Below are 24,373 nucleotides of genomic sequence, written 5' to 3'. Positions count from 1 at the left end.
TCTCCCAATTCTATCTTCACTAACTCATAACAATATTGTATATTAACGAATGGAGTACAAAAAGATAAACTTCAAATTGTATTTACCTCTTCATTCACTATTATTGGAATAAAGATTGATAAGGAAGTAAGTTTAAATCTTACAGAATAATATAATTATCTAGAAGATTTCTAGATCAGCATTGTCCAACTGAAATACAATGCAACACACGGATATATTTTGTAATTTTCTAGTAGCCACATTTTAAAAGGTAAGATGAAACCAGTGAAAATAATTTTAAGAAGATCTTTTATTTAACCCACTATTCCAAAGTATGATTTCAACATATAATGATTTCAACATATAATTAATACAAAAATTATTAGTTAAGTATTTTACGCTTATCTATTTCATGCCACATCTTTGGAAGCTGGCGTATGTTTTGCACTTGGAGCACATCTCAATTTGGATGAGGTGCATTTCAAGTGCTCAGTAGTCACTTGTGGCTACTGGCTACTGTGTTGAGAAGTGCAGCTCTAGAGATAAATATTAATGATTGATGAATTGTATTAGGAGGAATAGGCCAGACAGAGTGGAAATCTTCAATTATTTTGAAGGAGGTGAGAACAAGACTAGACAGTTTTTATGAGGTACATTTCCTTATGTGGGAAAACTATAATTATATAATCAACGTAAAAAATGTTATCCATTAACAAATGCAGTTCCCTATTCTATGCCATTATATGACCTAGCTTTAAATGTTTCACTTCTGTCATTGGCAGTTTTGGAAAGTATTTAATTTGGGGCAGATAACCCCAAGTTGGCTAAATACTAGAGATACCAAATATCTCAAATATTCCATTTTATTCTATTCAGTTGGCACTCTGAATGGGCTGGTCCAGTGGCCTAGAGCCCAAGGCCTGGTATTGGGACATATGAAGCCTTCCTTGGAACCAGGTCCAACTGATGCTGATATATAAGATTCACCCATGAAGGGATCCCTGTTGACCCGAGTATCATATCCCACCCTCTCCAGCCTTTGAAAGTATAAAAGGCACTAGCAGCCCTAGCAGCCCAACATGGACTCCTCTAAAACATCTGGTAATTATTTGTGCCTCTTTAATCCCTTGGTCCCAATATTGGCTGGCTAACTTGGAGTGAAAGTAAGGAAAGAAATGAGTCTCTCTGTTGTGTTCAGTTTTCACCATCCTGATAATATTTGCCAAGAGTGATGTTACTGTCAAATATGGTTTTCTCTACTGGAGAGAAGGTTGATTCTCATCCGGTCAGAAAATCAGAAGTTGTCCTGGAGACCAGTATATCCAAATCTATGGGGAATAGATGATCTAGACCTTTCCAGATGCTCTTTCATATAGAGTAGTACATCCAACTTATGCTTGGTCCTAATTCATAGCCTCATTCGCCCATTGGGACCTTAAAGAACCCTTATATACTTATATAAGTTAGTGCCCATTCCTGAAAGTGACATCAGCCTCATGCTTATGGTTGTGATGGATGCCATGGTGTGTCTGCTCCTAATCTGAACTGCCCAGGACTTGCTTAACACCAGTCCGAGACATGGGTAAGCATCCTTTGCTGCAAACATACCTAAGTGCCCGGCTGCTGCTTGGATTCTTCCAGCACTCAGGTTGGAGCTGGATTTTCAGCACAGGTGCATGTTAACTACTATAACCAATCCATGTTTTATAGGCCATAAAGCCGTTACAGAGCAAGCAGAAAGAATATTGCAAAAGCTTTAAAAATTGGGGGCCAATATACCACGTGGTAGTGGTTATGCTGGTAATTTACTGCTTTTCTGCACGTTTCTTACCGTTCCTTCTTGTTGACCCATTAGTTCCTTTACTTGACATTCATAATTTTAATAATTGCAGTATAATCTTGCACAAATATTTACCATGGATATAAACTATCTAGAAAAAGTCTGGATGTTGAAGGATATAGACTTGATGGGTTCTTTTTTATTTTGGAAATATAGGCACCAGCTGTTTGATGATCTTTATTATCGAGTCAAACCCAATTCATGTTCCTGTTGAAAAGACGATCATTAGTCTATATTCTTGTTATTGTATTTGTCTTATTATAACCTTCCATACCTAAGTTTCCCTCTCTTATTTTTCTAACAAGACCTATAAACATGGATTTTGGTAGATTTTGAAATGAAACAAATTTCTTCGCTAATCACTCTCTTTATTGCGAGGCATTTTGTTTCTGTAAACCTGGGATAGCATTGCTAGGGGGATGCAGTGTGGATCCTGCCTTTCAAATGAAGAAGATTGGAACTTTGTGTGTTTCACCAAAATAGCTTCTGCAAGTTTAAAGTCCATGAAAGGTCTTTTTTGGACCCAAGATTTAAGTGCTGTTATTTAATTGCATGGTCACACTGTCATGTTATTGAACTCTACGTGCAGAACGTGTAGTTCATCAAATATACTCTGTAACAGCGTAGCTCCATGTATACCGCAAATGGAATGCCAGCTTTCAAGAAGAGATTTGGGGAAATGTTCTGATGGGACGGTTAAGTTTTAACGGGGATGTGAGTCTCAATATTTTGGGCTTTCTTACCCAGCATTAGAAAATTATTGTCCATGTGACACTTTCTTTAATGCTGTGTAAAAGTAAAGTGTAAAATTGTCAGCATCGTTAAGTCAAGTAGTGGTGCTTCCAGGTTGGTAGCTTAAAATTTTGTGGAATTATAGTGGAATACTTAAAATCTAAAACAGTGCTTCTCAAAATACCGTAAGAATCACGTAGGTTGTGTTTTAAATACATAAGCATCACCTGTGGTGCTTGTTAAAGCTCTAGGTTCCTTGTGCCCTGAGCCCTGAGCCTTGATTTAGTAGATCTGGACTAATCTGCTCTATTAGTCATCCCAGGTGCTCACACTTTGAGGCCGTGGATGCAGTGCTTCTCAAACTTTAAAGTGTGCGCACACGGCATTGGCGTCTTGGTAAAACGCACTGACGGTCAGTAGGTCCGAGGTAGTGCCGGAGACTCTGATTCTGATGCGTTTCCATGTGATGCTTTAGAAACTCCAACTCTGCAACTCAGCGTCCCATGGGTATTTCCATGGGAAATGGTATTTACATTTCCATCTGTGACTAACTTGCTACCTTTTCGCTTTTGACTGCGTAGATTGAGCTAGGTTTTAACCGCCTTTAAACTTTCTGTTTGATATAATTTTAAAATACTTGCCTACCTTGCTTATCTTGTCCTTTTCCTTATTTATTTTTCTCGTCCGTATAGATGTGCACCAGTTGCGTCTTGAAGTGTCATCAGCTGTAACACAAACTCCAGATCCCAAAACCACAGCCAGGCCCTCCCGCTGCTCCCAACAACTGAAAGCCATGGAGCTTTCCGACAGCGACCGCCCGGTCAGCTTTGGTTCCACGTCGTCCTCGGCCTCCTCCCGGGACAGCCATGGTTCCTTTGGCAGCAGAATGACCTTAGTTTCAAACAGCCACTTGGGCTTGTTTCCCCAGGATAAGGAAGCAGGGGCCATAAAGCTGGAGCTGATGCCAGCCAGGCCGTTTTCCAGCAGCGAGCTGCCGAGGGACGGTGCAGCCGCGCAGCAGAACACGGACCAGGGCAGTGAGAGGCAGCCCTGGGCCCAGCACAGAGTGGACACCAACGGGGCGGCCAAAACGGGGGCAGAATCAGCCACCAGCCCCAAGCTGCTCTATGTGGACAGAGTGGTGCAGGAGATTCTGGAGACCGAAAGGACTTACGTGCAAGATTTAAAAAGCATCGTAGAGGTAAGGCGAATTGTCGGCTTCTAAAGTTTGTCCTGCAGGATCAACCTGTTCGCAAAATAAAGAGCAAAGCCAGGTGTCTTCTAAGATGCAAGAGTGGTGTGAATGTTTAAACAGATCATAACTTAAGAGAACCCCTAGAGCCATCCTCTCTGTGTTAAGATCCTCTTAATATTTGCATTCACAAATTGATTACACGCCAGGAGTAAGAATGATGATACCAGTGCATACACCGGTGTGTTGTGTTAGTGAATCCTGCCCCAAAGGTCTGAGAGTCTCTGGCAGACAGAGGATGGAGGCTTCCTGACTTGCAGGTGTCAGGTGTGTACTGACTGAGCCCATCAGGCTATCTTCGCCTTAATCACAATTGTCTCCTGGTGTCTGGAGCTTCCAAATCTATAGATGCCTGTGTCTCACCTCCAGAGACCGATTTCCTGGGCCTGGGGTGTGGTCTGCAGGTAGGAGGAAATTATGGAAGATCCCCAGGTGATTCCTCTATGCAAACAAGCCTGGGAATTACCGTTTGATGCTGTTTTCTGTATTGGTTGGTATCTGAGGGAAGGTGGTGAAAGATAGAGAAAAACCCTGGGCTTGTTTTTAGGCATTTACTTTTCTTTTATGGTAAGCAAGTTTGCATAAATTCTTTGACTCTCTGCAAATTGAACTCAGCTCAGGTACCAGATCGCAGACTCTGGAAATTCAATTATTAATTTGTTGTTGTTGTTGTTTTCTCTGTATCCTTTCTTTTTTTTAAGTTTTTATTTTATGTGGGAGTATAGTTGATTTATTCAATTATTAATTTGACTTTGATTTAGAGTTGTTTTCAAGGATAAAGTAAGAATTACCAGAGCCACTCAGATATTAATTCATTCTCAATTAATGATTTAAAATATTAGTATTAATAGTTCAAAGGCAAATTGATATTATCATAAAGCTACACTCCCTTTGCTGCCTAGTACTATCCCAGATTCTTTCATCCGTTAGTGCCTTCTTCCTGTTTTTAGAACTTTTAATCTAAAATGTGTTTCAGAATAAAGTGGTGGAATATTTGCTGATGAGGACATTCTCCACCAAATACATACATTCTTATAGCTTTAGGGGAAAAACAAATTCTAAGACACAATTGTGTGTTGAGTTCCACAAATGATCGAACCAGACACTGTCTACTAAAAATAGTTATGACAAAACTTCCCAGTAAAAATAGAAAAATCAATTGATGCTCAACCAAAACAATATGTGATACCAAATGTAGAATAAACCAGGCCAATTGTTTCTTTAATTTCATCAATGATGTCATTTGTACTTGAGAAGAAATACCTGTGAACTGCCCAAAATTTTGGAACCTCTCGGAAAATTTATGGTTGTCAAAGCTTTCTTTGGTCTGTCCTTTTTTCTTTCTTTCTTGGAAACTTTACCACTTCATCAAAACTCACCGTACTGACAGAGAAACCTTCAGTGACTAAGCTGGGATTCTGTGAACACTCTTTTTTCTGAGGCTGATTGACAAACCTTAGGTGAGAAGAAATAAGGTAAGATGTGTATGAAAGAAAACAGATCAAGACAGATTTTTTTTCTAGAAAGTTTCAGCAGAAGTTTTATTCCAAGCTCTCCAAACGTTCTTGTCTTTTTTCCTTTATCGGTGCATTACCCATGTTTTACACTAGGGGTTAGTGGACTTTTTCTATAAAGGGCCAGATAGTAAATATTTTAGGCTTTCTGGGCCCTAAGCTGTCAGTCCTAACTGCTCAGTCCTGCCACTGTAGCCCAGCAGCAGCCCCAGACACTATGTCAATGAAGGGGCGTGTAAGTTCCAGGAAAACTTTATGGCTGGGCTGGACCCAAGGGCCATGGTTCGCCAAGCCCTGTATTAGACTATGAATTTGTGCCTGCATTTCATCAACTGTAAAATGAGACTAATAATACCTGCCTTATAGGGTTGTTATTATGAGAATTCAACTTGATAATACATAAAAAGCTCACACGACAGCGCCTGCAACGTGGTAGGCGATTAATAAGTGGAAACTATCATCATCACGGACCTCTTCTGAATTTGCTGGTTGAGAGTGAACAAACCACTCTCGACCGGTCCAGTTCTAGCTGTCTTACCTGAAGTCTTTCACAAAAATAAACAGATTAGTAATTCACTACAGCAGAAATTTAATTAGGAAAAAGTAATTTAAAATGGGTGATTCCAACATGATTATTTTGAAGGCAATTGGATTATTTCTGAGGAACCCACAGAAAATCTGAGGTGACACGTAAGAGGGAGAGGAGAGATGAAGAAGGTTGTTGGAGGGAGGGTGCTTGGGAGAAATGTCCCAAATATAGAAGGAGGCACCGGGTAGGAAGAAGTAGATGCTGCTCTGCTCCAAAGTCACCGGGATGCTTCGAGTCACATCCCCTCCCCACCTAGGAAAGTGCAGAGTCTCTTCAGATCAGGATTGGTCACTGCAGCCTCTTCTTGACACACTTCTGTGTGTGACCACCTCTGTTTCTCAAGATCACAATTTTCACAAAATTGTGAAATTTTGTTTTATCTAGTTCTTTCCTTTATGGAGAGTAACCAATTATTTTCTAGCTTGCAGCAACCTTACCCAATAAAGACTGTTATGAGGGGTATTCTTTTAAAATACAAAGCGTCAGCTCCCTTAAAAATCCATTTTTCTTGATCCATTTCTAACCTGTTTTTATAATTCTTTAGCTGAGTTCTCTAACATCCTCAATTTTTGAAATGCAGAATTTTTGGTTGGGAAAAGGGCTACTTAGTAACAACCTACCATAATCTCTCACGACACAAAGAGACAGAGTTTGTTCGTTGACTTTCTAAGCAAGAATTCTTTCTGGAAAAAAACATCTAATCATTTATAGAGATAACTGGGAAGTCATTTTTCACTTATGCAGTAGCACAGCTTCGGACTGTCCACACTCTCTACTTTATTGACTTCCCACTAACTAATATCCTTCAATAATCAGTCTCGGTTTAATTAATTTTCCTGTAAGCGGTACATTTTATCTGTAGTATATCCTATCCATACATAATCCTCACCACTCAGGTTTAGGTTTAGTTCTTAGAATTTATAAAAAGAAACATCTTTGTGAAAGGTCATTGATATATACACTGATTTAGAAGATGTTAATACTGTGTGCTTTGATAGCTCAACATGGTACCAAATAGCATCAGAGTAGCTTATTTCTGAGAAGAGATCCTGCTGACCTTATCTGGGCAATAGGATTCCCAGATGTTAGTTACAAGGCAAAGGAGGATGTATATCTCTCTTTCCCTACGTAGAGACATTGTATTGAAATAATCCCAAATATATTGGGTTTTTTTTCTTCCCCATGCCGTTTAGGAATTCAAAAATGAATTCCTAATGCTTTCTGAAAATTTAACTGAGAAATGTTATTGTTCTTATTGTTATTGGTCTTCATCCCTTGCATCCTCCCCAGACCCTTTTCTCTGTCCCCCCATCCCCTCCCCATGGCTACTCCATCCTCTGCTCCTTTGCCTGACATCCTAGTGATTTGCTTTTGTACACTTGACACTTGAGAGAGAGAGAGGGTGAGGTCTTGACTATCACCCATACTGAAAGAAACAATAGAGCTGTTATTTCCATTTCTATATATGGCTCCTAATAGCATTCACAGATAAAATGAGATAATAAGTATGAAAGCAAGTTTTAAAAGTTAAAAGTAAAATCGCCAATGATACAATTTGTGGAGAGGGAGAAATTCATAGCTGGAAAGTAGGAAATAAGGGTTTCTTTCATGTTTAATGGGACGTTAGATTGACTGAGCAGAGACTCTCATGTGTAGAGGGGGTTTCTTTAATCTTTCTAAATGATCTATAAAAGAGCCTTTGACAGTCTCATAAACTTGGCCCCAGATATAGTTCATGGCCTGTTTTAACCTTTTTAGGAAAGTTTTTAAATAATTCATAGCATTATGTAATACTGTGTAATTAGAAGTTACATCCCTACTACAAAATGGCATCTTTGAAGTATAAGAAATACTAAATTAAATCATCTTTTGGGATGCTGAGGACGTGTATTTAGTGAGGAAAAAGTGGGTAGAATATTAAAAGTAACATGTGAGGTTTTTTTTTCCTATCATATTCCAGAAAGCTAAAATCCTTTTCCGAGCACCTTTATCCTTACAGTGTGTTAAAAAGTTAAGAAGTGATTATTATAGCTTTACTGTGTAAAATTTAAAGAGCCAAAGCCTTAAGCAATCCTTGTTGAAAGCATTCAGCATTGTTCAAAACCTGTTGCTACACAAGGATTATACTGTTGATCTCCAACCCCCAGCTCTTGTATTTATTGGTTGACACGGACTCTTTGTTTATCGTGTGATAGTACAGACAGTGGCAGGGTAGGTGGATGAGAGAAGGATGCTTTCCACACACTTAGTGATATGAAGCACATTGAAAGCTATTCTGCCCGTTGCCATAGCTTAAAGAGGCTGCCCTTAGCACCGGAGGTATCCGTTAGTGGAAGGAGAGCTCTCACGCTTGGGAGGTGAGCCTCTCCCAGATCTGTGCAGAGTGAATGAAGGAACCCAGTGATCACACCCAGGGCATTTGTGCAGTGACTCCACCCTTGACTCTGCCTGGAGACTTAGGTCTTAGGCTGGTGAGGTGACTAAGACTTGGATAAAATGGAATCTGAGTGGGCTTTTGTCCTATGCCACCCCTCAAGGACAACACTGTCAAGCTTGGAGGTGGTTTCTCTTGAAGCCTGGCTTCCTGGATTCTGTTGGAGAGATAAGATGTTTTGGTGTGGAAACGTCAGTGTATGGCTCTGCTACTCTTTTCCCTTGGCCGTGAAAGGATGGCTTTACATGGGCATTCCCTGGACCAGCCATAACTGCTTAGCATACTTGACAAGAGGAGAAAGGTTTTGAACCAAGGGAAAAGGCTGTTGAGATGTGGTGAACTGTCATAGATTTTATTGTCTTTCTATTTGCAGATGTCCTCACTCACTACTTTCCCTCCAGTTTAAATAACAGTTATTAAACTGGCACTTTTTATGAGTTTCATTTAGACTAAGATTTTTTGAATATTGAGGGAAGTATGTGTTCAACGCTAGAGTGTAGGACTTGTCGGGGATTGTTTTTAATGAAGGCTTATTATGTGGGTGGGTTTAACAAAGAATTTATGCTGTAGTACTTGGCATAATATAATGTACTTTTTCTTTTACATGGCATTTGAGCATTTTTGTTTGAATGGGTCTGTTTTTCCTTCGAAGGACTTTTATCACGGTGAGTGAATGAGATCTTTCCTAAAACCATTTAAGATCTATGGTAATTTGGAAGCACACCTGTTAAGTAGTTTCATGCTTATGTAGAAGTTATTCCTCAAATAGCACATCTAACCACTCTACAGGAGGCCCCCAAACTTCGCTTTGACTGTTTCCATGCCTCTTTGTTGTTGTTTCGCCCCCCTCCTTCCCTACCCTACCCCACCCCACTCTCATTTCTTGTCACCTTAACAACGACAGAAACTTAGAAGGTGAGAACATAGTGATTTTGAGTGTTCATCTCTTCTACTGGTTACAGCCTAATATGGGAGGGAGGGCAGGGACCTGGCCTTTTAAGTCTTTTGTCCATTTAGAATGTTCTGACCATACCTTATGATTAATTGCTAATGAACATCGAAAATAGGCCAAGGTGGGCAGCATTTAGTAAAAGCAAAGTGAGTTGAGGTTTGCAGAGTTGCTGTGCAAAAGTAGCCGTGGGCTGTTCACACGAGTTCGTGTATACTTAATGATGATGTCAGTTTATTTCCTCCAAATCGTTCTGGCTAGATCTTGAGTCAAAACTTAGGGAAATTAGTCAAAATAACGATATTGGTCAGATTCTTCTGGGAGCGCGGTAGACAGTGAGTATCACCGACGTGAAACCTTAAGCTCTGTGACCACACCTGCCACCTCAATGAATCCGAACAGCTGTAAACATACTTCATAGCTACCACTTCTAAATTTTCTAGATATGTGCCTTAATAACAAAAACACCAAAAAACATGAACAGCAACTAATATTTGAGTACTTACCACATTTCAGGCACTGCATTAAGCACTGAAAGCCTCAGTCACAGCCCCATCCTGTGGGTACTATCATTTCTTATTTTTAGCACAAGAATATTGCATGTACAAAGGGTAAAGGAACTTATCCAACGTCTGTAAATAGTTAGTGGTAGAACTGGAGCTGGAACCCAAGTTTCACTCTAAAGCCCATCTTTTACTCCCACACTGTTATTGTAAATCTCCTCTTATTGTCTAGCGGAGGGCTCAGAGATTTTGATCTTCTTCTTAAGCTCTCTAGGGCAGGGTGTTGCAACAGCAGGACAATAGACATTTGGGGCTGGATAGATGTTGGCTGTAGGGGATAGTCATGTGCATTGTAGGATGTTTAGCAGCAAACCTGGCCTCTACCCACTAGATGCCAATAGAACCACCACCATCCCCACTCATGACAACCAAAATTGCCTCTAGACATTGCCAAATAGCCCCCGAGGGACAAAATTCCCTTGGTTGAGAACCACTGTTCCAAAAATTTGGAAGGCATAATGTATAAGAGTAGGCTAAGCCACAGTAACAAATAGGCCCCAAATTTAGTGACTTAATACAACAGAAGTTTCTCCTTTTATAGTCACGTATGTGTGTGCTCAGGTTCATGGGAGTTGTGCTTCTCCATGCGGTCATTCAGGAACCAAGCTGATGAGGCTCTGTCCTCTTCAGCACGTGGCTCCAAAGGTTGTGCTGGGGTCTGTGCCATCTCAGCTAGAAGGACAAGAGGACATGGAGACATGCATTGGGGAAGGGGTCGGGGGTTCTGGGACAAGCATAGAAATGGCTCACCCTGTCTATCATTCCACATCAAACTCTAAGTTTGGAGATATAGTCTAACTGTGTGCCCAGAAAAAGTAGGAAACATTTTTGTGAGCAATTGCCAGTGTACACCATGCATTACATATATCTGAAACATTCTCTCATTGTAAAACCTACACCGTGTGTCCCACCATCCTTAAAAGTAAAAATAAAAATACATGAAGAAGGGACTTCCCTGGTGGTGCAGTGGTTAAGAATCCGCCTGCCAATGCAGGGGACACGGGTTCAAGCCCTGGTCCGGGAAGATCCCACATGCCGCGGAGCAACTAAGCCTGTGCGCCACAACTGCTCAGCCCGCGAGCCACAACTACTGAAGCCCGCGCGCCGAGAGTCTGTGTTCCGCAACAAGAGAAGTCACCGCAATGAGAAGCCTGCGCACCGCAATGAAGAGTAGTCCCCACTCGCAGCAACTAGAGAAAAGCCCACGCACAGCAATGAAGACCCAACACAGCCAAAAATAAATAAATTAATTAAAAAAAAAAAACATGAAGAAGAAAGCAGGAAAGATTTTGATAATGCTTACTGCCAAGATTATAGTTACTCTCTCTACTAAATGACCCTATAGAATGTTTGAAATGGAATTCTTCATTTAGGACCTGGAACAGATTCAGACCAATGTATCTTCTCTTGTTCCTCCCCTCTTTCATGTCTCCATCACCACCACCCTCTTTTTCTCCCATGATTCCTAATGCCCTCTCCTCTTTTATTTCTGTAGTTTTTCCTATCCATACGACCTGTCAACAGGGCTCTTTGAAATTATTGAACATAATAGGTAGTACTTCAGTTTAAAAAGAGGCCTTTTGGGTCTAGCATAGTTCAAAGGCAGGGATGGTACTTCTCTTGCTAGTGTTCTGGAAACCTCTTGAGTAGACTGGAGTCAATGAGGATAATGGACTAATGCCATCAAACCCTTAATAGGAAGCTGCAAGTTTATTGCCACACTGATAAAATTTATAAGAAAATTGAATGCCCTCCTTTTCACTGCCCTGCCCTTCTCTTAGACTCATTTCTGTAGCTATTCTGAGAAGCCAAAGTGAGAATTATGGACACTTGAAGAAAAAGTAAGCAATGAAAAACCTAATTGTTGAAAGTGTTTTCATACATTCTTGGGCCTTGCACCCCCTAAATCAACTGACGTCATTATGGATGGTTTTCCGTGAGAAGCTGAAGTCAACTTGCATCTTTCTAGAGGTGAACTTGGAGAAAGTAAATTTACCATTGATAAATAGTAGTCTATTTATATTGTTAACCTTTACCTGGAGTACACTTTTCAAATTACTAAGAACTCTGTAGCAATAGCATAATGAACACCAGTTGGTATAATAATTATGAATTTAGTGATGTTCCTCACTGTCTCCTTAAGAAATACTAAACCTCAGGTAGTGGAAAAGTCACCTTTGCGTTCCTGACAATCCTGACTTGTGACTTGCTTCTTTATTTTTTAAACTTCTTTATTTTTTGTGACTTGCTTCTTGAAGCTTGGGGCTGGAATCAATAGTTGAGGTCAGTCCAAAGATGTCCAGGCTTTGTAGGACATTTTTACCAGGTTGCAAGAGTTCGTGATCTGAGAAGAGATTATAGTTGCAGATTGTTTTTAGCTTCCATATCATATGTCTAAGACCCAAGAGAGAGAGAGTACAGATGATAGAGGTAAAGAGCTATATGAATTTCAAAGTGCCTACAATCAATTCTGCTATAATTCAACATACGACCTATGTGCTCCTAAAAACTACTCACTATGCAAAATCATATGAGGGAGAAATGGAAAAATGGGTTCCAAGCACAATACTCAAAAACATCATCAGTGACACAAAGAAAGATAGGAATCTAACAAAAATGGAGACAGTTTTATACATGTTAAATGGTTAAGAAATATATACCTTCTATAGTAAATATGATACTTTACCTCGAAAGAAAACCCTGAAATTTCTTGTGGGAGCCAACTGATTCCCACAGCTGCCACCCTCTGTGAGAGGAAAAGAACAAAGAGGAGTGAGAGAAAAAGACTGAGAAAAAAAGAACAATAAAGAGGAAAAAGAACAGAGAAGGAAAAATATAAGGTAGGCTAAGAGGAAGGAGAGAAAAACTGAAGAGAGCAGAAGCCATGTGCAGGGTTGCAGTGTGAGTTATTATGGAGTAGGTTTACCTGACATCGATGCGAAGTTGATACACGTGCCGTGGATGGGTGCGGCTTTGAGGCACACAAGGTGGACTGAGGTGGACTGAGGTAGCTGGTATGTATTTGAGGTGTGTGTGTGTGTGTGTGTGTGTGTGTGTGTGTGTGTATTTGTATTTGTATTCCTCTGCTGCTCTTTGGAAGTGGCTGTACTTTTCTCTGCTCACCTAGTGTTTATCGTGGATGCAATCCTGCCTAAGCAAAATTCGGAAATTTAAGTTCAAGTTACTCCCTAGTATATTAATCATGTGGGAACACATTCGTGTTTTCAAAGCAAATGTTAAAGCAGAATTGACTGTACTTATTCTCTAGAGTATTATGACTTGTTACAAATAGGTCTCACCCCTCCCCCATCCCCTTTGCTCAGACCAGAAGATTAAAGAACACTATACCTGTTTTAAAAAACATGATCTTCCATTTATGTTAAGTAGGATTAATAAAGACATTGACAGATATTCCTAAAGCACTTTTTATTTCCTCCCTGTAAGAAAAAAATGGTTTAAAAGAATTTCAAGCTCTCCCAGCAATTTGAGACTTTATTTACATTTCTGAAAACTAAAACATAGATTTCTTTTGCCCTAATCTGGGACCAACAGATATGATTACTTGAAAGTGGAGTTGTCAAAAATCTTTCTTTCGCTGAAAGGATTTTCACAATTTGGTCAAATACTCTTACACAAACTATAGCTCTTGCTGTCTATGAAACTCATAACACCAAGGAGATGTAAGGGGTAAATATTAGTGTATTTCTGATGATAAAATTAGAATATTTTCCACCTGCACTTGCAGATTCATAGTTAGACAATGTATTAAAGCAAAGGACAGACCGACTTACAGACATAACTGAGTACATTGATTTCTTTTGCGAGATCAAGCATTAAGAAAAATACCTGCAACTAAAAAGTCCCTTCCCGTTCTATTAAGCTTTTTTTTTAAGGTAACATTTTGATTTTTGATGAAAAGTCATTTCAAAAACTTCAGTTAACTCAGGTGATTGAGTAGCTATTGTTACTGGTCTGCTAAAGAACTGCTAATATATTTCAATGACTGCCTGTAGGCATAATTCTATTGAAGATTTGCTAAAACAGGTCATGTTCAGTTGGGGTAGAATTATGCTGCCTTTTGGGTGTGTGCCATCTTGAATATTCAGTTATACTGAGTGGATAGAAAATATGGAATTCAGGAAATTGTGTTCAAAACAAACCAACCTTCAGCTGGGAGTAGTTTCCCATGGTTGGAAGTTTCTTCCAAAGAAAACATGTTGCTTACACCTTGTGAAACTAATCACATCAAAGAATCTACCCAGGTCATTTGACAAGCCTAGAGCAAGTTGGTGTGGAAGCAACCCTGCTCTGTAACACCTAGGAAAGGAAGAGGTAGATTGGGCTGATGTGGGACTTGTCAGCCTCCATAGTTTAGTAACCTGTTTTCTGATCATTCATGTTTTCAGTTTCTCCTCTGCCCACCAAGACTACTCTGCCACTTAAGGGGGATAGCACTGTTCAATACAGCAGCTCACATGGAATGTTTTATATCTTTTGAAAACTGGTAAAATATACATGACATTTATTATTTTAACCATTTTAAGTGTACAATTCAATGACATTAAGTACATTGACACTGTTGTACATTGAACTACATAACCATCACCACCTTCCATCTCCAGAAATTTTCTGTCACCCCAGATTGAAACTGCACACCCATTAAACACTAACTCTTCTTTCCTCAGCCTCAGGCAATCCTTTTTTCATTTTTAAAAATTGTGGTAGGGCTTCCCTGGTGGCGCAGTGGTTGAGAGTCCACCTGCCGATGCAGGGGACATGGGTTCGTGCCCCGGTCCGGGAAGATCCCACATGCCGCGGAGCGGCTGGGCCCGTGAGCCATGGCCGCTGAGCCTGCACGTCCGGAGTCTGTTGCTCCGCAACGGGAGAGGCCACAATGGTGAGAGGCCCGCATACCGCAAAAAAAAAAAAAAAAAATTGTGGTAGAATACACATAACATAAAATTTACTGACTTAACCATTTTTAAATGTACAGTTTAGAGGCATTAAGTACATTCACAGTGTTATGCAAGCAATCCCTAGAATTCTTTTCATCTTGAAACTCTGTACCTGTTAACCAGTAACTCCCCATTCTCCCCTCCCTCCTTCCAGCTGCTGATAAACACCATTTTACTCTCTGCTTCTATGAATCTGACTACTTTTGATACCTCCCTTAAGTGGAATCATACAGTACTTGTTCTTTTGTGACTGTTTCACTCAGCATAATGTCTTCAAGTTTCATCCATGTCATAGCACAGGTCAGAATTTTCTTCCTTCTTAAGGTTGAATAATATTCCGTCGTATGTATGTATCACATCTTGTTTCTCCAGTCATCTGTTGGATGCTTAGATTGCTTCAAATAGCGCAGAATTTTTGATTCAGTAGAATCACACAAAGTTTTACAACTGGAAAATGACTCAGGGAAGTCTAGCTGACCATAGATTCTGAAAGGGTAAGGTGTGTTGGTAAGTTTTCTATTCCTGGCAATCAGCACTGCCTTTGAAACTTAATAGGCTATCAGTAAATATTTGCTGAATGAACTATCAAGTTCTATCCAATCATCTTTATAGGTGAGGAAATGGAGATCCAGAGAACCAAGTGATTTCTCCAACTGGATGCAAATCTCAGTTCTGTCACCTACTACCTGTAATCTTGAACAATTATTTAACTTCTGTAATCTTCAGTTTCTTCTTCTTAAAATGAAAGGTATTGCGTACCTCATAGGATGTTGTGAGGATGAACAAGGTAATGCCTTACAATGCTTTGCACGGACCTGGCACAGCGGAAACTCTCAACAGCTAAAAACTGTTCAAGTCCAGACCCTGCAGCTAAGTATTGGCAGTGCCGGGACTGTATCCATTTCAGTTAGAAACAACTAGAAAAATACAAGAAGCATTTATTGAGTTTCCCTTAGGTACCAATTAAGGAGGGTTCTCATACATACTTGTTAATGAAATGTTCTGGAAACACATTACATTTACTGCCCAGTTTTCTACATCTCAGCCATTGACAAGAATGAAATTGACACGGATACGTGTGAAGGACAGAGCTTGTCACTTCTACATCCAACCACCACGTAGTTTAGACAAAACCAGAGCAGTGGTATAGAAGGGAAGTGGGAACAATTAGGGTCACTTCCTGAGCAACTTCTTGGGACATGTCTAAACTGTGGCCTTACCTTTTTTCCCCTAGCATATATATAGGTAGCTTTTTGAGGATGAGAAATTGTCTCCTGCAAGACCAGAGAGTCTGGGCTAGCCCCTTTGTAATAATTAACAGATAAATTGATACTCTAGGACCCCTTCTTGCCAACTCCTGTTCTGAAGTAGGGGCTGGTTCTAAAGTTCCAGGTCCTATTTGAAAGGAAGAAGGTAAAGAAGGTTACTGATACATTGTATAAATTTACTTCATATTCAAAATTATCTAGAATGTTCTAGGTATTACTTTTGGCAAGAAAATCCACTAGAATAAAATTCCTACTTCGAAGATAGGACAAAGTAAAGCAACATAAAGATCCCGTATGAGAGCACACAATTAACTGGTCATCAGCTAGGTTCATATCAAGGATAATAAGCTCTCACAGACAGGATCGAGGGGTTATTATTTGAGCAATTAAAAGCTGTCACCTAAGAAATCTGGTTAGGAAGAGCAGCTAAAAACAGGATTTTTCTAAAGCAGAGGCTGCACTCCAGTATCACCTGGGGAGCTTTTCAACTCCTGCCCCTCAGGTGTAGCCTGGACTAATGAAATCTGAATCTCCCAGGGTGACATCACCTTTTCTTAAAGCTCTCCGTATTCCAATAAGCAATGAACATTGAGGTCCGCTGTCCTAAAGGGATTTTTTTTCCCTTTGTTATAAAGCGAACAGTAGACATTTAAAGGCAGCACGAATTACCCCACCCACCCCATCCCCTGTGATGAAATGGTGAAAACGAAGAAAAGCTAGAATCTGCAAGAACTGAATCCAAATCCTGACTCTGCCATTTTTCTCTGTGATCTTGGATAAGCTACTAAACTTTTCTAAGTTTCAGTCTTTTTACCTGTAAAATGGGAATAAGAGGATTGTTGTGAAAATAAGACTATCCATGCAAAATGCTAGCACCGTGCTAGGCATATAGTAAGCCCTCAAGTGAGAATGATTATTAATATGATCATTATTATTAATATACTTAGTATTATTTGGAAAGGCCAGTAACTTCTGGTACATTTGAAAGTATCATAACATTGTTCTTGCTAATCTACGTTAAGGTATTATTTCAGAAAATTATTTTAACTTTGCAGTTTAAGAAGGATATATATTGTTTTGATTTTGTTAGTTTATCTGATATACTTACATGTAGTTGGAATTTATTTCTAATATCGTACAGGGCTGCCAGGGATGCAATGGCGGAATGAAATTATTTCCAGAATTTTGACTTGAGCTGAGCTAAACTGAGATTGATTTAACGGGCAGAGCACTGGTCTGGGCTCCAGTCCCACGCTGACAGTCAGCTGTGTGCCATGGACAACCAGCCAGGCTAACCTCAGCTTCACCCTCTGTAAATGAGTCTAATTCAAGAAGCCAGAATCTAAAGATGACTAGAGATCTCATCTCCTCCAGTCTCAGCTCTCAAGAATGCAACGAGGAAATAAGTGAGCCCTTTGAGCAGCCAAAATAGATATTTCAGATGCCAAACAGTAAATCCTGTGTCTTTACCCAAAGAGAGGCCCCAGGCTCTCACGAAGAGCCTATTTACTCTACATGTTTAAAATAAGCTTAATTAGGGAATTCCCTGGTGATCCATCCAGTGGTTAGGACTCCGAGCTTTCAGTGCTGAGGACCCAGTTCAATCCCTGGTGGGGGAACTAAGATCCCGCAAGCCACGCCACATGGCCAAAAAATAAATTAATTAATAAAATAAGTTTAATTATTTGGTTTCCTAGCCCACAGCAAGGGGAGGGAGGGAGCAGGAGGAAGTGGTTGTGATGACACTAAGGAACCAGAGGAAGAACTCCTTAGAAAATGAATTAAAGGGAAGCAGCCCGCATAGCACAGGGAGATCAGCTCGGTGCTTTGTGACCGCCTAGAGGGGTGGGATAGGGAGGGTGGGAGGGAGGGAGACACAAGAGGAAAGAGATATGGGAAGATATGTATATGTATAACTGATTCACTGTTATAAAGCAGAAACTAACACACCATTGTAAAGCAATTATACTCCAATAAAGATGTAAAAAAAAAAAAAAAAGAAAATGAATTAAGGTAAAGCTATTTAGAGTGGATGCAAACGCACCTTCTCACCCTGGTGAATTTCACTTGTGAATTATGCCCCAGAGCATAACCTGAGTCCTTACTGATGAGCCTGACTAGCGAGAACAGTTTTTATTATGTTTAGTATACATCTAAAATATGTTGCCTGATGCCTGGTCTTCATATACAAAGTGATTTTTTAATTATGATAACTGACTTTTTATTGAAGTATAGTTGGTTTACAATATTGTGTTCAGTTTTAGATGGACAGCAAAGTGATTCAGATATAGATATATTCTTTTTCAGATTCTTTTCCATTATAGGCTGTTACAAGACGTTGAATATAGTTCCCCGTGCTGTATAGTAGAACCTTGTTGTTTATTTTATATATAATAGTGTGTATATGTTAATCCCAACCTCCTAATTTATCCCTCCCCCCAGCTCCTGCTTTCTCCTTTGGTAACTATAAACTTGTTTCTATGTCTGTGAGTCTGTTTCTGTTTTGACTTTTTAAATGTTTTTCACTGTTGTAAAATATACATAACATAAAATTTGCCATTTTCAAGTGTACAATTCAGTGGCAATCAGCACATACACAGTGTTGTGCAACCATCACCACTATCTGTTTCTAGAACGTTCTTTACCATCCCAAACAGAAACTCTGTACCCATTAAACAATAACTCCCCATGCTCCCTTCCCCAGTCCCTGGCAATCTCCAGTCTACTTTCTGTCTGTGAATTTGCTAGAATCAAACAATAGTTGTCCTTCTGTGTCTGGCTTCTTTCACTTAGCATAATGTTTCCAAGGTTCATCCATGTTGTAGCATGTGTCAGAATTTCATTAATTATAATTAACTTTTAATACTTAGAGAAAATTCTTATACAATAACTCATCCCTTAACAAAAGTGAGGTGACCCTTTATAAAAAGTGAGACTCATCCTTACTCTGTAAGAAGGGGGTGGTATGAAAATAATAAAGGCATGATGAGAAATTACAAGCATCTGTCCAACCCGAAGCGAAATGGAATGCTTGTTCGGAATGTTTTTGTTTTGTTAAACTAATATAAAAGAGTCCCTAATGATTCTTGTGCTTGAATCATTGACACACGCGCGCGCGCGCACACACACACACACACACACACACGCACACACCGCAAAATAGGTTACATAAAAACTAGAGAGAAGCTGCAGCCTAAGTCTCTGGTTTCAAATGGCAAAATCACATTGAGGCAAAATTATTCCTGTTTTCTCTGAATGCTGCTTAAAGGACCTCGGGGGCGGGGGTGCAGACGTGCTTGGAGGAGGCAGGGTGAGCCATTCCTTTAAACTGCACTTTAAAATATTTTGTTTTTTTTTTAAAACATCTTTATTGGAGTGTAATTGCTTTACAATGGTGTGTTAGTTTCTGCTGTATAACAAAGTGAATCAGCTATACATATACAAATATATATATATTTTTTCTTCTGAAACAAGCCTTTTTTTCTCTTTGGACCAACAAGAAACGTTACAAGTGTCCCTTCAGTTTTATAATGGGGCTTAAAGTTAAGTTGTTAACCTTTAACTGGGAGATGAGCCAGGAGAAGACGGCCACTCCCGCCACTGCAGCTGACAACAGTCAACACGGAATGGCTGAAGAGTGCTCTTCTGTCCCGTTTTCCCTAAGGCAGTGGATAAATCACTCAACCCCGGGGACTGTTTATGGCCTTGTATATGGTGTTCCCAATGCAAATGCATGTAGAGAAAAGGGTGAGAGTTAATCTACTTTTGATTGGGGAAGCGTTTCTTTTCTTGTGCAAAGGCAGGAGTTAGGTGGGTGGGAAGAGAGTTAAAAAGGAAGGCAGAGTTTAGGAACTTTTGTCATCTTTGAGAGGCTGTGCTGTTTAAAGGCTGTCCGTGAGACCGAGGGGAGGGGAGGGGAGGGAGCAAAAGAGGAACACTGGGTTGGGTTACGATTCAATACAACTTTTTTGCCACTTAGAGAGCTTGAGAGATCTGCCAGGGACTTTGTTAACCCTTGCCTTCCGGGTTCTGCTTCGCCCACTTAGCAGATGGATCAAGTTCACAGGAATTCACTCTGCAAACATTCAGTGCTGGGAGAGCTACAACAGAATTCCTGGTCATTGTCGACATCAGTTTTGTGGGAGAGAAGGAGCTACAAAAATTTTTTTAGAACACCAACGCTGGATGTTGATTCCTCTGGCTTCCTTTATCATGGAATTATAAATGTAAATGCTCAGGGGAGCACCTGACCCAGACTGGGTGGGAAGGATCAGAGGAAGATTCCTGGAAGAATCGTGAAGGAGGCGTTAGCCAGGTTAGGACAGTAGGAGGGCCAGTCTTGGCAGTAAGAATAGAATATGCAAAGACAGTGACCCATGAGAGAACAGGGGACATTCCCAAAGCTACAAGAAGCGAGTGCCTGTGTTCTGGGGGTGGTGATGGTGGAGAGGGAACAAGAAAGTGATAAAAGATGAGCCTAGGCAGGGGTGCAAGCGTTGAGGGCCCTCCCTCTGTGCCGCCACCCACGGCTGTGGGAAGTCATTGAAGGATTTTATGCAGGAGGCAGAACATCACATCTGAGCTCGAGAAGGATCACCCGGGATTCATTCTGAAAAGCTGGAGGGGGTGGGAGCCACCGTAGAGGGATTAGGTAGGATGTCCTTGCAGTAGTCCCCAGTGGACATGAGCAAGGAGACCAAGGCAGCAGTGAGGGAGAGGAGACTCAGTTTCACAAGAGCTACAGGTGGGAGAGGCAGGATTTCTGGTCCAGGTGGACAGAGCAGGTGAGAGGGCCGGGGTCTGGGAGACTTTCGAGTGTCATGGGGACGTTGAGTGCATGTGTCTTCCCTAACGATCTTCACACTCTCTCCCTGCAATGCCGCTCAAGGACTGAGCCTTCCTATGGCACTCTTACCACCCGTGGGCAGAGAAGGGTGGTGGGAGAGCTTTTTAGTATAATTTGTCAGTGTGCAGGTAGAGTTAACTTGCTTTTGAACCAAAAGAAGTTCCAATCTGGCTATCTCCCCGTTCTACCAAGGAGGAACCTGGGACGCAGAAGGCCACACAGCAGCCGCTGCTACCAGCCAACGTGTGCTGGGCACCCGTGCCGGGCGCCGTACATGAACGTTGTTGTTTAACCCCCAGAATACTGATCTGGTGGGTAGTTGTATTATCTCTACTGAACAGCTGAAGCAGTGAGTCTCAGCAAGGCCAGTAACCCACCGAAGGGCCGGCTCTCAGACCCAGGCTGCCTGCCTAGGCGGCTGGTGGATTTCCCACCACACAGCATCTGGAGCCAAGGCCTTCGGGAGGAATCTCTGTCCTGTCCCTAGTGCCATGCTCTGTCCTCAGATAAATCTGCTGTCCTGGGAAAGCAGATCTGCAGCAGATGGAAACTTCCTCAATTACAAGAAAAGGCAAGTCATGTCCTTCTGTTGAGACTGTAAAACTACTGCTGTAGAAATTCATCCGACACAGGCTCTCGAAAAATCGTTTATGGAAACCTCATCCTATGAGGTCCATCTCTCTCTCTCTCTCTCTCCCTCCCTCCCTCCCTCCCTCCCTCCCTCCCTCCCCCCTCCCTCTCCTCTCCCTCTCTCCATCTCTCCCTCTCTCCCTCTTTCCCTCTCTCCCTCTCTCCCCCTCTCCCCCCTCCCTCCCTTCCTCTCTCTCTCTTTTAGTTCTAAGTAATAAGGTGCCCATAGACATTGTGCTTTTGATTTAAGAGAGGAGAAAAAATAGTTTTCCCGAAATCACACATTTTACTCCGTGGGCCTTGGAATTGGAACCAGGCCTCCAATATAACAAAAGGAAATCTTTGAATTTACCCCATTCAAGAGACCCAGTGCTCTTAAAGAAAGTCAAGTGTCTGGGGAGTGGCCCGTCATGCTGGCCCACCTGCACCCTATTTTACCCTCTGCATAGTGCTTCTTCCCACTCCCCTGGAGGTTCCCAAGCCCACGGCTGTTTCTATGTCAATAAATAACTTCTGGTTAAGACTGTGCTGTAATGAGATCAACAGCAGTATAGCCAGAGAAGCAATAAGATATGTCCTCAGGGCTGCTCATTGTTTTCGATACAATGAACGGGAACCGTTTCCCCTATGCATTTCCATAGGGAAATGGATTACCTAATGCTGCCAGAGGATAATCACATTCATGCTCGTTGAAAAACTGCCCATAAAGAGATCGGTCCCTGTGTAGGTTCTTGCTTTTAATATATCCAGCCTCGTTGTATTGCAATTTTCAAGTAGAATAGCTTGACCTTGAGGGTCATCATCAATGTGTGTGACTCAGTAGATGGGAAGTCGAATGATGTCTTTCAGCTTTTTCCTCTTTCTATTTAACGTTGTCCAGGTAGCCCCTGCCTTGGGGGCCTGGTTGAAACTTTTATATGTTTCAGGGTCCCAAGTAAATTAGCATAAATTGCACCTACTGTATATAGACCAATTGCTATGAGAATTACCTATATCACAGTTCCTGTCTCAGTAAGAGACTAGAAAGTATTCCAACTCATTAAATAAGTCATATAGTTAATTACTGTCCCATTCATCGTTAGGTCAAGCATACACTAACTGGTCATGTGTATGTGGCAACACTGACTGTATCTGTTTTAACGGGCCATTATTTGGTGTCCTTATTTCCAGATGTCTGATGCTCTAGAATTGAGAGTCCTCAGGTGAGGTATGGTAGGTTCCTAACTCATACCTAATAAAAACCACATTTCGTCCCAAAGTCAGCAGCAGACCTCTACTGTCTGAAGATACTGTCTGTATTAAGGACTAAAACCTTTGAAGCAGTGGTACAGGGTTTGGACGGCCAAGCTATAGACAGCTGGTCCTGGTTTGAATGCAAGTAAGTCATGCACACCCTGTGTGACCTTGGGGAGCAATTGAACATTTCTAAGCTTCCAATAAAATGGGATTAACAATGGGACTCACCTCCTGGCGTTGCTGTGAAGATTAAGTGAGTGATGCATGTAAAGTAGTGAGCTCAGTACCTATCACCAAACCTTATAATAACAGTAATAACAATAATGATAATGATAATAATAGTAGTAGTAGTAAATAGCAGTGAGGAGGAGTTAAACCTCAGGTGATCTAATAATGTAAACTTATTTTACTGATCTTTTATTTTCTTTCCCATATACAAAAGCCCTTGGGCTTTATTTAATTTTTCATAATTACCGTGTTTCAAATTACACCAGCAGTGTGGAGATTATAATTAAGATGAATCAGTTTCTTTCTTTTTTTTTTTTTAATATTTATTTATTTATTTGGCTGCCTCAGGTCTTAGTTATGGCACGTGGGATCTTCAGTTGCGGCCTGCGAACTCTTAGTTGCAGCACGTGGGATCTAGTTCCCTGACCAGGGATCGAATCTGGGTCCCCTGCATTGGGAGCGTGGAGTCTTAGCCACTGGACCACCAGGGAAGTCTCGAGATGAATCGGTTTCTTATTTTCAGTACTTAAAGATTTGCCAGGACATAATCCCTCTGCTACCTCATCAGCCTTTTCTTCATTTTTCTTCCTGAAGGATTATAGCCACATCTAATTGTATCTGTCTGCTTCCTTACCTGGCTCAGGACCTGGAAAGTAAAAAGGGAGTATATGCTAAGTAAAGTTAACCCAGTGAGGAGGAGAACTTAACAAGAGTCAGAAAAAAGGGCTCAGGGGAGTGGTTAATAAACTTCCTTCCCTATCTTGTCAACGCCCGCTAGGACTCTGGTGCCATGCTTTACTGCAGGCAGCCTGGAAAACGCTCTGGTTGCCCATTTTGAAGATTTTAAACATATTTTATATTTATTCACATTCAGTAAGCACATAGATTATCCTAGAAATGCTTTCCTCCTTTTTTGGTAGCTAGAAATGATGATCGGATTAAAGAGTACAGAGAAAAAAGTAATGGTAGGTTTCAAATAAGTATGGAAAGATATTTCAGTATACAGCAGCACCTCTTCATGGGTGTGTGTCCACCTCTCTTATTTTAAGAAGAGCTATTGCGTATGAGAACATTGTCGATGTAATTTGAAAACCCTAAGCACAATTTTTAAATAAATATTTAAATAAGCAATTTAACAAAGCAATAGAAAATTAAGGTTTTTTTGCTGTTCTTACAGAAGAGACGAACTTTTCTATTTGTTATAACTAAGGGTAATGGAAGAGATTCATTTCAGTGTTATATTTGTACCCAGCTTCTTAATTATTATAACATTTTTAGATTTATTTATGTGCATCAAATTCTTCCTCCTGATATCAATATGAAGTAAAGACAATGATTTTTATAACGGTTGTCGGAAG

The 24,373-nt window shown here is 40.7% G+C and overlaps 1 protein-coding gene across 3 annotated transcripts in view; it reads left to right on the top strand.

The window, feature by feature from the left end:
* Positions 1–24,373, top strand: part of PLEKHG1 (pleckstrin homology and RhoGEF domain containing G1) — a 228,083-nt gene that overhangs the window by 132,304 nt on the left and 71,406 nt on the right. For 2 of the 3 annotated variants that reach the window (XM_067701771.1, XM_067701772.1), the window contains one exon: positions 3,244–3,752. In XM_067701771.1, the coding sequence (XP_067557872.1) occupies positions 3,345–3,752 (408 nt within the window). In that variant the 5' untranslated portion in view covers positions 3,244–3,344. Of the gene's footprint in view, positions 1–3,243; positions 3,753–19,678; positions 19,823–24,373 lie in introns of those variants that run through there. The other variant, XM_067701773.1, reaches the window with a different exon arrangement.

This window comes from Pseudorca crassidens, chromosome 13 (assembly GCF_039906515.1).
Source record: "Pseudorca crassidens isolate mPseCra1 chromosome 13, mPseCra1.hap1, whole genome shotgun sequence".
Taxonomy (NCBI): Eukaryota; Metazoa; Chordata; class Mammalia; order Artiodactyla; family Delphinidae; genus Pseudorca; species Pseudorca crassidens.
This window is presented reverse-complemented; position numbering and strand designations above follow the sequence as displayed.